Source organism: Ostrea edulis, chromosome 5 (genome assembly GCF_947568905.1).
Source record: "Ostrea edulis chromosome 5, xbOstEdul1.1, whole genome shotgun sequence".
NCBI lineage: Eukaryota > Metazoa > Mollusca > Bivalvia > Ostreida > Ostreidae > Ostrea > Ostrea edulis.
The window spans coordinates 28,919,697-28,933,251 of record NC_079168.1 but is presented as its reverse complement, the minus strand read 5'-3'; the positions used below and the strand labels follow the sequence as shown (position 1 = coordinate 28,933,251).

Below are 13,555 nucleotides of genomic sequence, written 5' to 3'. Positions count from 1 at the left end.
GTTGTCCCGCCCCCTCTGTATGTGTGTGTCAGTACTAACCTGTTTATCAGATGTTGTCCCGCCCCCTCCTTTGTCAATCTGCTGCTGGAGGAGGTTCTTCATTTCTGTCAGTCGTAACACTTGCTGACTCAGCTCTTTACTTCTGACTTCCTCTTCATGGAGGTGATTTTCACTTTGTTCCAAAAGAGCTTTCACTCTACCAACTTCTTCCTGCAAATAGGATTTTGTTTTTTCCAACAGAGCCGTTTGGCTTCAGAAAGTATTGGCTTCATGCATGGATCATAATTAAATCAATAAATAAAATTATTCACTTCTTGATGTTGCAAATACATGAAAACTGTTTTCAGATTGCTTGACAGCACCTGTGGATCATGATATCTGCTCAAACAACTACACAAAAAGTTCACATTTTACGCTTTTTTCAGGAAAGTGTAGAAAATTTCCAAAGGACAAGGTATGATATGGATCTAATATATTTTCACTTGAATTTCAAAACAGAATTAAACCATGAAACCCAGTAAAACCTTACATGAAGATGTAAAATTACGATCATGAATGTAACTAGAGTGAAAAAATTGCTAAAGATTTGGACACATTTTTGATTTAAGAAGAAACTGGCATATTGTTTTGAAATTTTAGATTTTCACATAATTATATTTTGCTTTGAAAAACAATATGGAGCATTTGTGTATGTACTATTTTTATACCAAAGTTGTAGCTGATGGTTTTCAAGGGTTAGATCTTTTTAATGGTATCCTTAGCAACATGTACTAATAGTTTAATTATACTTTCAAAAATTAACAAGTTCAAAACGGTTACTTTCTGCGATCATTAAATAGTACATGTAGTTACCAAGCTGTCACTTTTAATCTATCGATTTCATTCAGAGTGTCACTGTAACACTGCAGACTGCATATACCAAACCGTACACACGTTCATTTGATGCATGTCATATTTATTTTTATATTAATATCACCTGCTATCAAGTAATGCTTCCCATTGTACTCTGAAGGGTGTGGCTTTTATTTCCACAGGGAAACATGTTTCTCTCAGTCAATCAGATTCTAGTAACTTACATGAAAGTATAAAATGATATGTTAACTTATCATAAGGACCACTTACTTTTAATGTTAAGATTTCCATTTTTGAGGCCTCCAATGTTTTTGTTTTTTCTACACTCAGCTTAATCTGGCTGTTGGCTCGCTCTGCTGCATCCAAACGTTGCTCTAGTGCTGATACCTGTAACATGTAATATAACCTATGTATCATTGCATTACGAATTACGAATTACAGTATATCCATCCAGTCAATTGTTAAACTGCATCATTGAAACATTGTATCATATTCTTGTAAAGTAAAAATGTAAAGTACGAAATATGGTAATATTACAACAATATAAAATTTAAACCTATTTTGGAAATCATACAAGAACTCTTTATATCAAGGAGATGAAAAAACAATATAAGAAAAAATGCCAGAAATGTTGAATCTGGACAGTTTATGTACATATAATTGGAAATCATAGATGTATATTGGTGTGAGAAGAAATAATTGTCTTAATAAAAGATTCCTTTCAACACCTATGCTGAATTTTGTTGCTAACAGTTTTGAGAGTTTCCCCAATGAATACCATTTCATGAAATCTGCTTCAAGTGTCAAAAATATTTCTCACATTATTACAAGACAAGCATTACCCATGTGAAACAGCCATGTGGGATTTTTCTGCCTTATACTGCTATACCATCTTTGATTATGATGTAATGTATTTTATTCTATGATTCATGTTACATACCAAAGTAAAATATTTTGCATTGGATTTCTCAAATTTTGATTTGATATAGCTTTCTAAGGGGCAGCCTTAGGTTTTCTAGTTTACATATCAAGTGTTAACCATTTTTGGGTATGTTCTTTCTGGCTGTCTAAAAAAGAACATACTCGATGATTTTAAATCTTCTCAAAGCTCCTGAATGAAGCACTTTTAAGTTAAGTTTGTGAGCAAAATGTCCGGAGTTTACACATCGATAAATTCTTCAAAAAGAATGTTTGATTCTTATAATTTTAATTTGTTCCTTGTATTATCGATTTGAATAGTTTGGGTGTGTATGTATACATAGCATTTTTGGATTTATTGATGTGTAAATTCTCATTTAGCTTTATCTTCGTCCAATCAAAACAATTGTAATAAATAACATTGGAATTATAGTCAAATAACCCAATCTAATTGCAATTCACATGTGAAGTTTTAAATCATTAAGATATTAAGCTTTAATTAGCCTGATAAGGAACTGTTTCCATGACGCAGAATTAAATCTTGTTAGTTACGTTTACAAACAAGATGCAGGTACTGTACACAATCTAATTAAAATCAGTGTAACAGTAAGAGAAGATCGGATTTTAATTAGATTGGTACTGTGCACTCCTTTTATACAAAAGTAATTCACATTCACCTCAATTTGCAAGAAGTCTCTCAAATAAAATAAAATGTCTCACTTTTATTTATTACTAATTAAACAAGAGGCCCAAGGGCCACATCACTCATCTGAGTTACCTTGGCCCATATCTGAAGACTTTCCATATATATTTGCATGTAAAACCTTAGTCCGTATTGTGGCCCCAACCTACCCCTGGAGGCCATGATTTTTACAAACTTGAATCTGTACTATGTCTGGAAGCTTTCATGTAAATCTCAGCTTTTCTGGCTCATTCGTTTTTGAGAAGATGATTTTTAAAGATCTTCTCTATTTATTCTCATGTGAAACTTTGATCCCCTATTGTGGCCCCAACCTACCCCCAGGGCCATGATTTGAACAAACTTGAATCTGCACTATGTCAGGAAGCTTTTATATAAATTTCAGCTCTTCTGGCTCATCGGTTCTTGAGAAGATGATTTTTAAAGATTTTCCCTATATATTTCTATGTAAAACTTTGACCCCCTATTGTGGCCCCAACCTAATCCAGGGGGCCATGATTTGAACAAACGTGAATTTGCACTATGTCAGGAAGCTTTCATGAAAATTTCAGCTCCTCTGGCCCAGTGGTTCTTGAGAAGAAGATTTTGAAATGACCCCACCCTATTTTTGCATTTTTGTGATTATCTCCCCTTTGAAGGGGGCATGGCCCTTTATTTGAACAAACTTGAAAGCCCTTTACCCAAGGATGCTATTGGCCAAGTTTGGTTATAATTGGTCCAGTGGTTCTTGAGAAGAAGATGAAAATATGAAAAGTTTATGACGCCAACGACGCCAGACAATGGACAAATTTTGATCAGAAAAGCTCAGGTGAGTGAAGGCTCAGGTGAATGAAAAAGACTGAAAACCTTCAGAGTATACAGTGATTTCAAGTTCTCATGAACTGATGTTGAACGTCAATTTCTCAGATAAAACAAGAAATCTACATTATACCCTCAGTATCATTACCTCCGTCTTGAGATCTTCATTTTCTTGATGCAGACTCTGATTCTGCGACTGAAGGCGGTCATTTTCTCTCGACATCTCCTCTTTGACTTTATTCTCAACCTCTATCGTTTGTTGCTGCAGGGTTAAATGGGCAGTTTCCACTTCCTCGTTCTTGTTTGCGATTTCGTCTTCCAGACTTTCTACTGTACCTATATCGAATGATTGACAAAACATGCAACACTAGACAGGTACTTGTTTTCATTCGGTGAATTTTGTTTACTTTGATGACAGTACTATTCTGTGACTTACCCTGGGCTCTGTTCAGCCTCTCTTTGATGGCATTGTTCTCTGCGTGAAGTGAGGAGACCTCCAATTGTAACTTTCGAGTCTGGTTTTCCAGGACTTCCTGTCGTATAATATTAACAAGTAAACATACAGCTAGATTTCATTCAATTGACCATGTTTACAATCAATAACTAAAATAAAGTCAAAGGAATATTTCATTCTCCAACTTGGGAGGATATAGTTTGAGTTTCTTAAAATGGTTTACTCAGACCTTTTCCATGAGCCAACTGCGGGCCTCTGGGGTCATACTTCTGGGGCTCACAGAGGGGAGACTGCGTTTCCTGGGCGACTGAAACATCAGATAAATGTTACAATACAGCTGTTATTTGCTTGTTGATCATTGGTTATTTCAAATAGCTATAATTTTCAATTTTTCCTCCTATTATAATGTGACTTATTAAATTAATTTAATTCAAACCAGTATTTTGATTTAATACATGCAGTCAGTTTACTTTGAATTTATCACTTTTAAATTTGAAAACCAACTTCATCTTGAAAGCATTTTAACATTTAAACATACTTTAAGTACAGGATCATTCAAAAACCAAAATATCAAAAATACATTGCGAAAAGTGACAAATAAAAGACAACAAAATAAAATCTGTAAATTCAACATTTGCATGACATGGATACCCTACTTGGAGACAAGTTGAAAGAGATACCTGCAGCTGGTTTTGTTTATGAAATTATGGAATTTCATCAATCATTAAATATAAAGATTATCCATTGGCATAAGGTTTTCTTAATTACAGACTTGATCAGTATACACTTAATTTCCATTCGCAATAATAAAGTTGAGATCTGAACATATTCTATTATAAGATAACATTTATATCAAGGGAACTTTGCTTACACATACATATCAAAATTATCCTCAAAATCATAATCAAATGATCCCTTCATCATCTCTATGACATGCTTCTTGTCAAACAAAATAAAATTATGAATATGCAAGAAATTAGCATGAGCACATTAGTTTCCTCTTTTTCATGAGAATTTACACCTGAAAGAGACCACAAAACTTGAATATTGCAATCCACTGTAAAGCTGCAAAAACGAATATCCACTTGCAAAGTGTAAGCTGCAAAAAATGAACACCCACTTGCAAAGTAACAGTTCTCAAATTAGAGGTCAGAAACCTTATTTCTATTTTCAGTATAATACCCTTTGACCCTGTAAACCCAGTAAAGATCTTCATCAGGCTAACCAATGATATTGCAAATTATCAACATCCAAATGCAAAGTCTGCTCAAGATAATTAAAGGTTGGAACTGAACCCAGAATGAACAGCAGCCAAGGGTAAGCACTATATTCCCCACCCCCCCTCCCAATTTCAACAATGAGGGAATAGAAATGTAGAAGCAGGATGATATTAGAATCCTGCATACATGTCAGCTAGTAAGAGATAAAATTCAACTATCAAATCAGGGGACATAACTTCAAACATGTCAAGGTACACATCTTCACACACACGTCAATTAAGGCACACAATCTTACACGTATGTTAATGTACAGTGACAGAACTTCATAAAGTGCATTAAATTATTCGTATATAGAACAGGGACCTATTTCTGTTACAGCATTAAAGCTAGTTTTCTTCAATGATTTTGAGTGCTGGAAATGCTAGCTGATCTGAATGCTTATCAATGCTAGTGCTTTGAATACTAATAAATGCAGTAATGCTGATTTGCTTTCCTCACAATGCTAGTATCTATTCTCATTTTATAAGTGCTGGCAATGCTTCTGGTAAAATGATCCAAGAACAAGGTATCATTCAAGTTTGGAATAATTATTTCACCCAGAAAACAATTAAATTTTGATTTCGTTTTTAATTATTTTATTTTTAACAAGTTGTGTTTCATTGTCTGTTAGCCTACTGTAATGTTGTTTCATTGTCTGTTAGCCTACTGTACTGTTGGGGTATGGGGGCTAGTTCATTTCTCTGTTTATGCATGTTTCATGTAGTGATGACATGCACAGAAGAGTTAGTGCCAGACATGAACTTACCCTTCGGTGCAGAAGGGTTAGTTCGTTACATGCCATGCCAAGAATAACTTTACCCTTCTGCACATGCTTGAGGATTTCGCTTTGTTTATAGATTACTGCAATTTAAACTGCGTTTCTTGGTTGTTATAGCAAACAAGAGACTAGTGAAAAAGTATCCCTTCTTCCATGGGCTATGAAATCTAGAAAAAATTTCCTGTTCTGAATATCTAAGCTAAATTCTAATGTTCAGCAACAGTATAAAACAAGATGTGTTCTTAAAACTTCACTGCCCTCAAAAGTGCATACACTGATGAAAGGCTTTAAATAATAGGTGTATTAAATTAAAACAGCAAAATATATGACTAATTTGGACTCATCCTAAAGTCATAACCCTAGGTTGCGAAATTCACCATTTTTTGTAAATCCTTTTCTGCTATTCCTAAGTACGCATTTACATTTTATACAGTATCAGCAAACTTACACATAAATACTATATACTAAGTTTGGCCCCACCCTGGGGTCAAAACCCTTACTCTGGGGAAAATCAAATTTACAATTTTGGTAAAAGACTACCTGCTCTATCCATTTAGTTTCAATTTAGTATCAAAAGCACTAATTTAAAAGAAAATGTTATTTAAGTGTTTTACACATATAAACACTATATAACAAGTTTGGCCCCGCCCTGGGGTCAGAACCTCTACCCCGGGGATTATGAAATTTACAATTTTGGTAGAGGCCTTCCTGCATGCTCTACATCACTATGCATTTAGTTTTTCTTACATGTGTGTGGTTCTTGAGAAGAAGATTTTTGAAAATTGGTCATTTTTGGACAGTTTTTGCCCCGCCCCTAGGGCCCCAGGGGTGCTGGAGTCCTGAAATTTACAATTTATGTCCCCCTTGTCCCAATGATGCTTCATACCAAATTTAAAAAGAATTGGACTCGTAGTTATTAAGAAGAAGTTAAAAATGTTGTTAACGCACGACGGACGAAAACCAATTGCAAATTGCAAAACACGATTTCACATAATATTTAAGCAATTTCCACAATTGATCATACATCCAGCGCCGTAAGATACACACCAGTGATTTGCCATGGCTCGATATTATACAAGCCTGTCCTCACACTTCGCATCATGCACTTATCTCTGAGCAAATCATCGCATAGAGGAACAAACATACCTATACACTTCTTGAATGCTTACAATGCTTATGCAATGATAGTTATGATATAGTTTATGTATAAGACAAAGGTTGCATAGCTGTACTGCAGTCCTCAAAGTAATAAACCATTATCTTTTAGAAAATTAATTTAGCATACTAAAAATTATTCTACATATTCTAAGAGATGCAGACATGAATTTTGCTTTAGAATCAGCATTAGTCAAATTTTTGATGATCATATCACAAAAAGAGGTATATATATCTAGAAATAATTCTATTTATAATCTACTGGAATGTAACATAAATGAAGGAGGATGTGAAAAATACATGTGTTAGGGTAAAATCAGTTCATTCAAATAATCGCATCCTGCAGTTATCAAGGATCTATGCCACAACAATTTCAGAATGACTAATTCCTATATTGTCAAAATAATGAAAATCGATGTCTACTAAGCTACATGTATGCATAAGAACTAAATTCATCAGTGATTTTGGTTTTCCGATTTCTTAAATGTGAAAAAAAAAAAGAAAAAGAAAAAAAAGTCACTGCACAACAAACATGCAGGCAATATGTGAGATGGTAGTTTTATCAATCTATAATCCTACAATCACATGGGGTCAAAGTGCAGTAACTATGGGGATCAGGTGTCATGTGATTTAGCACACAGCAGAACTTGGTCCTTACCCCTGACTTGAGTTTGGGTGGTGGTTTTAATGAGTATATCAAAACATTGTCCTTATTGGATTTCTTAAGGGTTACATATTTCTTAACCTGAAACATGAGGTACAATGTATCAATCCGATGTAAGAGATATAAAGCATCTGTCAGACATTTCTGTCAGAAATCTGTATTGAATAATAGTCTGCCTGGAAAAAAACATTCAGAATGTTAAAATGTCATATTATAAATCAAACACTCTCGGGGATGGGGGGGTATGTTAAACATCCCTTACAATTGAATTCTACAACTGATACAAGTTACATACATTAAAACATCAATTAAAACATAAATCCAATATCAAAAAGAACTTTGACAAAATAAAACAGGATTACAGAGATACCGTATAGCGGGTTTTTTCTGCGAGGTGATGAATTTGGCTTATTTTAGCGGTTAGATAGCTTTCTGCTAAAATTTCACTCAGCAAATATGCACCCAATTGCGACTTTAGTATTTGCAAGGGAGATAACTCTTCCTTGTCCGCCAAAATTTATTATGCTAAAATTATTAGCATACCTTTGAGCCAGCAAATTGCCAAATTTTAGACCCGTGGAAAAACCCCGTTATACGGTAATTAATGGAATTAATCATGACTAAATGAATAATTTTGTCAGTAACTAACCATGGGACAACAAAATATAACACAATCATAACACATGCAGTGCAAAACAAAGAAAATCAAAATGTCCTGACAAAAATGTGAAGCAGAGGAAATCATGTGCTATATTGATTTAAATTGATGAAACTGAATAAGTGAAATCAATCACAGAAAGTAATGTAACTGTTATTTTTTTAAAGCACAAGTTCTTCTCTGATTTCAAAAGCAGGCCCAATCTCTGTATATACCTCTGACACATCATCAACATTGGTGTCTTCATTATCAGCATCAGAGAACAAACTCAGAAGCTGTTCGACTGTTTTGTCTCCACATTCTGCACGGTCCAAGGACTGTCTCACAAATTCTGGATCTCTAGTGTACAGCAACTTCAGAAAGTCCCACACAGAAGACGCTCTTTTGAGTGGGAGCTGCAAATTCTCTTCTGACTCATGTTGGAACTCTATTACATTCTCCAGCAGAGCCGAATAGCTGGGATTATCAGTGATTAACAAGCTATCTCTGTGTGGAAAAGTCACAACAGATGAAGCAGCACTTTCTGGGAAGACTGGGCTCTCTAGGTACAGAAGGCTGTTCTCGAATCGGACATCTTTCACTACACCTACTTTGGGATCTTTCAGACAAGACATCACAACAGCAGGTTCTACATCAATTTCTTTGACAGGATCTTCCTGCTCCAAATTTTCCTTTGATGGTTGTGCAATCAAGTTGCATAATTGCAAGTTACTACCCATTTCATAAATACTGTGGTCACTTGACCTTCTCTGCAACAGCTTTGAACTAGAGCCCTCATGAGTGTAATGAGAGATAATTTCTTCATCACAGTCATCCATATTCGGGTGTGATTTCCCTGAAGACATCCCTGAAAATCTTCTGCTTCCCGTGAAACACTTGTCATAAACTAAGCCACTTGGTATTGGTATCTCTAATTCCTGGTTATTGGACATTTCAGTAGCAGATTGGAGAATGGTGGCACTAGGATAGAGATCTCCAATCACATTCATTTCCTGTTTCTCTTCTGTTTCAGAACTGGTATCTGTATATTGGCATATGTCATTCTCTGCAGTGACATTGAGATCAGCTCCACTTTTGTATCCTCTACTAGGGATGGATCTGGCATTTTTCTCTGCGAACACTTTATCTTCGATTTCTTTTTCTAGTTTTCTTTTCAGTACTTCTGATGGTGAGGAGGGATCCACATTTCTGTGACTCTGTGGTGTAATAGGTGGCGATTTTTCATTGCTTTCACTTTTGTTGTTTTCGGTCACCATTTCTTCATTTTCCTCATTTCGTTCAACCATGGCAATGTTTTTTAGAGTTACATTTTCTAAGTCAATGATGTCACCACCACATAGTGATTTGAAGGTTTCATCATCTAACAATTTGCCCCGATTCAGAGACTGCAGCAGGATTCCAGTCACCAGATTTTGTCTCTTGAGTGCAGCAGACTGCTCATCAAGTTTCTCTTTCAGCATTGTTGTGATTGCTTCCAATTCCAAATTTGGGGATGGAGATTTGTTGGCATTTTCTGCATCAATGGTATCAGTGATATCAATTTTGTGTTTGCTCCCCTGGTTTTGTGGTTCGTCTGATGAAACACTATCGCGCTCATGGTCTTCTGTCACATGCTTGTTGATCATCAGAGGAGACCCTTTCTGCTCTACATCAGGTGGTATTTTTTCTCTGTGTGCTTCGTGTTCAGAGTTTTGTTGAGATTTCTCCCCCTCAGTATTGTTTCCTTCTTTAAGCTTAGTATCTCTCTCTGGTTTCCCTTCATTTAAATCTGGCAAAGACTTGTATCGTCTGTGAAGCATGGAGTCTTCCAATGCCAGTTTGGAGGGTGTCATAGTGTAATGCTTGCAGAAGCCTAAATCGGATTTTCTTCTCCTAGAAAACACAATATCAGCTTCACCTTTCTCTATTTCTGGAAGAATGAGAGTAGAATGACACTTCCCCTGCCCAATTTTGCTACTTATCAATTCTGGATCAACGCTACCACTAAATGAGCCCACAGATGCTGAAGATCGTCTCCTCAGATAACCTGTTTCTGGTCTACTAGGCTTCCTGTTTTCAACAACACTGACTGGAACTCCTTCTTCGGCACTTTGTTTTATCATAGTTTTCCACAAATCTCCTTTAGGTACTGCCAAATTTTCAGCTGGTGCATGTACTGCCCCAGTTTTCAAACTATCTCTTTTTGTGTATGTTGCTATCAATAAATCTTTTGGGGGTTTCCACATGCAGGTGTCGGGTGTTTCAAACTTTGTTCCGGAGTCAATATAGTGATTTTGAACTGCAGTTTGAAAAATCACTTTCCTGGTTTTGGGATCTTGCCATTCAGCAGTTGCTGAGTCAATGTACTTCTTCAATTCCTCTGGAACTTCATATGCTATTTCTTCAATGATTTCTTTACCTGGTTCAGATGTTGAAGATGTTTCCAGGTATGCATTATCATCTGTTTTCAAGGGTCTGTCATTGGTTTCTGGATCTGGAATTTCTGTAGAGGATTCAGTTTTTTCCTCATTCCTAATCTCAATAACAAGAGGATCTGTTTCATTTGTTTCTTTCTCTGTATCTTCTAAATTCCCAGTCTCCTTAACTGTTGCAGTCTCTAAAACACTTTCACTTCGTTCTGTTTCTGTGGTAGGACTGGGAGCTTCTGTAACACTTTCACTTTGTTCCATTTCTTCGGAAGGACTGGGTGCTTCCTCGCTCTCTGTAACACTTTCACTTCGTTCTGTTTCTGTGGTAGGACTGGGCGCTTCTATAACACTTTCACTTTGTTCTGTTTCTGTGGTAGGACTGGGTGCTTCTGTCACATTTTCACTTTGTTCTGTTTCTGTGATAGGACTGGGTGCTTCTATAACACTTTCACTTTGTTCTGTTTCTTCGGTAGGACTGGGTGCCTCTGTGCTCTCTGTAACACTTTCACTTTGTTCTGTTTCTTCGGTAGGACTGGGTGTTTCTGTAACACTTTCACTTTGTTCTGTTTCTTCGGTAGGACTGGGTGCCTCTGTGCTCTCTGTAACACTTTCACTTTGTTCTGTTTCTTCAGTAGGACTGGGTGCCTCTGTGCTCTCTGTAACACTTTCACTTTGTTCTGTTTCTTCGGTAGGACTGGGTGCTTCCTCGCTCTCTGTAACACTTTCACTTTGTTCCGTTTCTTTGGTAGGACTGGGTGCTTCTGTAACACTTTCACTTTGTTCTGTTTCTTCGGTAGGACTGGTTTCCTCTGTGCTCTCTGCTTTTGATACTTCTGCTGTCTCACTACTGCTTGGACTATTCTTTGGAGAACTACTTTTTGCCAGTGGTGATGTTGTAGGTTTTTTAATGACAGAATCAACTGCAGACCCCGTGTCTTCAATGTTGATGATAGAGGACCCCAAGGATCCCAGAAAAATTTTCCACAAGGGTGATGATTGTTTTTTAGTCCGTTTAGGCTCCTGCAATTTGAGTGCTGTTGACCATTTGCTTCCTTTGGGCATTTTGGGTTTTAAAGCTCTGGCTGCCATTATATTAGGAGGTCTGTCTTTCTCCTTTTCACTAGGAAGAACTTTTTCTAAAGCACCCTGGCCTTTTTTCTGATGAATGGATGGACTTTGTCCTGCAATGGTTCGCTCTTTCTTCTTCTCATTACTGGGAAGACTCTTATTTAGAGTTTCAGGATCCTTGGCCTCCTTACTTTGAAAATTTTGTTTTGAAGTGTCCTGATTTTTCTCTTCCTTGTTAGGAGAATTTCGTCCCGAAATGCCCAGGTTTTTTTCTTCATTGTCAATAGGAGAATTTTGTCCTGGGTTGCTCAGGTCTTTTCCCTCCTCCTCATTGGGAGCAGTTTTATCCCGAATTCTCTGGTCTTTCCCCTCCAGTTCTGTGTTTTCCAGACCTGATGGCCTTTTCATTTTGTTGGTGGTACCTTCCTTTCCTTTTGTGTTCTGAACATCCTTTTCTTTAGGTGTACCTGCTCGTACTGGTGTTGATGTCATAAGGGGAGATAATTCTGCATTTGAAGTTTGAGGGGTTGTTGGGAATCTTGACTGGGTACTTCCTGCTATCACTGACTCGTCAAGACCCTGTGGCCCAGAATTTTCCCCCTCCTTCAGCTTTTTGTTTTCTGAATCATTTTCATCTTGTTTGACATTGATGTGATTTTCTGAAGACTGCTGACAGGTTGAAAATAAAAGTTGTAAGCAGGGGTGGCTATAATGTACACTTTGTTACAAGGAAACAAAAGGATAGCATCGATCATGAATAAGATTACAGAAAACATGCATTTGGAGGGGGGGGGGGGGGGGGGGGGGGTCACTCCTCATTAAAATTCTATAAAAATTTTTTTTTTACAATGCATAGTTTTAATATCTATCATTATGATAAATCATATGATCAAACAGAAAAAGAGTCATTGTGCTGACTCATGAGCTAATGGTATTCACATTAGACATTTCTGCTCTTACAATTATTTGTTACAATCAGCAGAAGTTGAAATTTTAACACTATGTACATCCTGTCATAAAAGTGATGCAAAGCCATGTTACTTTTAATGGATTGACTTATTACAATTATAATTTACAGGTAACATCTATATATAGCATTAACTGTTTAGTAAACTTAACTATCAAAATCCGAGCAATTGGGTCCTGGAATGGATGGAAATTATATCCAGTGAAATTCTATCGATGTTAATTTTGACCTTTCTGCACTTCAAATGTTAAGAACTGTATTTACTGCTTATTCAGCATCTACTATAATTATAGTATACATTATTCCCAGTAATATAGGGAAACCAAATACAGGTATGTTAAAAATAACAAACTGTTTTGCATCTAAACTAAATTTATGTCTTATCATAAATTAGAGATTAACATCGAAGACAAAAAGGGTAACTCCAGACACACACAAACGAGAGAGAGAGAGAGAGAGAGAGAGAGAGAGAGAGAGAGAGAGAGAGAGAGAGAGAGAACCAAAGCACCAATCAATATAAAAATATGAGCTTTTAAAAATTGTAGTTATGCAAACTTTGACTAAAAATAAAAAATGTGTTGGCATTCTAAATGTGACCATAGTGACTAATGTAATATAGATTGAGTTGAAAGAGTTAAAGCAATTGCAAATGATGAATTGAGGCAGAAGAAAATAATTTCATCAATCAAACAAATCTGATTTTTTTTATAGAATGAAAAGTGTTAACTTTTTTGAAGAATGAATAATTTGTAACAGTTTGCTACAAATTCCTCAAACAAAAGATGCCATAGATGTAAAAATAAAATCAGAATAAGTAAATTTCTGTTCATAATCTTTCATTTATCTGGCTGGTTCAGTTGATCAAGATATTAGGCT

The 13,555-nt window shown here is 36.1% G+C and overlaps 1 protein-coding gene across 1 annotated transcript in view; it reads right to left on the bottom strand.

Annotated features, from left to right (window-relative positions):
- The window catches only part of LOC125650483 (uncharacterized), a 55,627-nt gene that overhangs the window by 32,440 nt on the left and 9,632 nt on the right, over nt 1-13,555 (bottom strand). Inside the window, exons 5-10 of the mRNA XM_056165676.1 lie at nt 8,452-12,381; nt 3,952-4,029; nt 3,705-3,801; nt 3,417-3,604; nt 1,123-1,239; nt 40-210 (exon numbers count right to left, since the gene is read on the bottom strand). Coding sequence (XP_056021651.1) covers nt 40-210; nt 1,123-1,239; nt 3,417-3,604; nt 3,705-3,801; nt 3,952-4,029; nt 8,452-12,381 — 4,581 coding nt within the window. The remainder of the gene's footprint in view (nt 1-39; nt 211-1,122; nt 1,240-3,416; nt 3,605-3,704; nt 3,802-3,951; nt 4,030-8,451; nt 12,382-13,555) is intronic.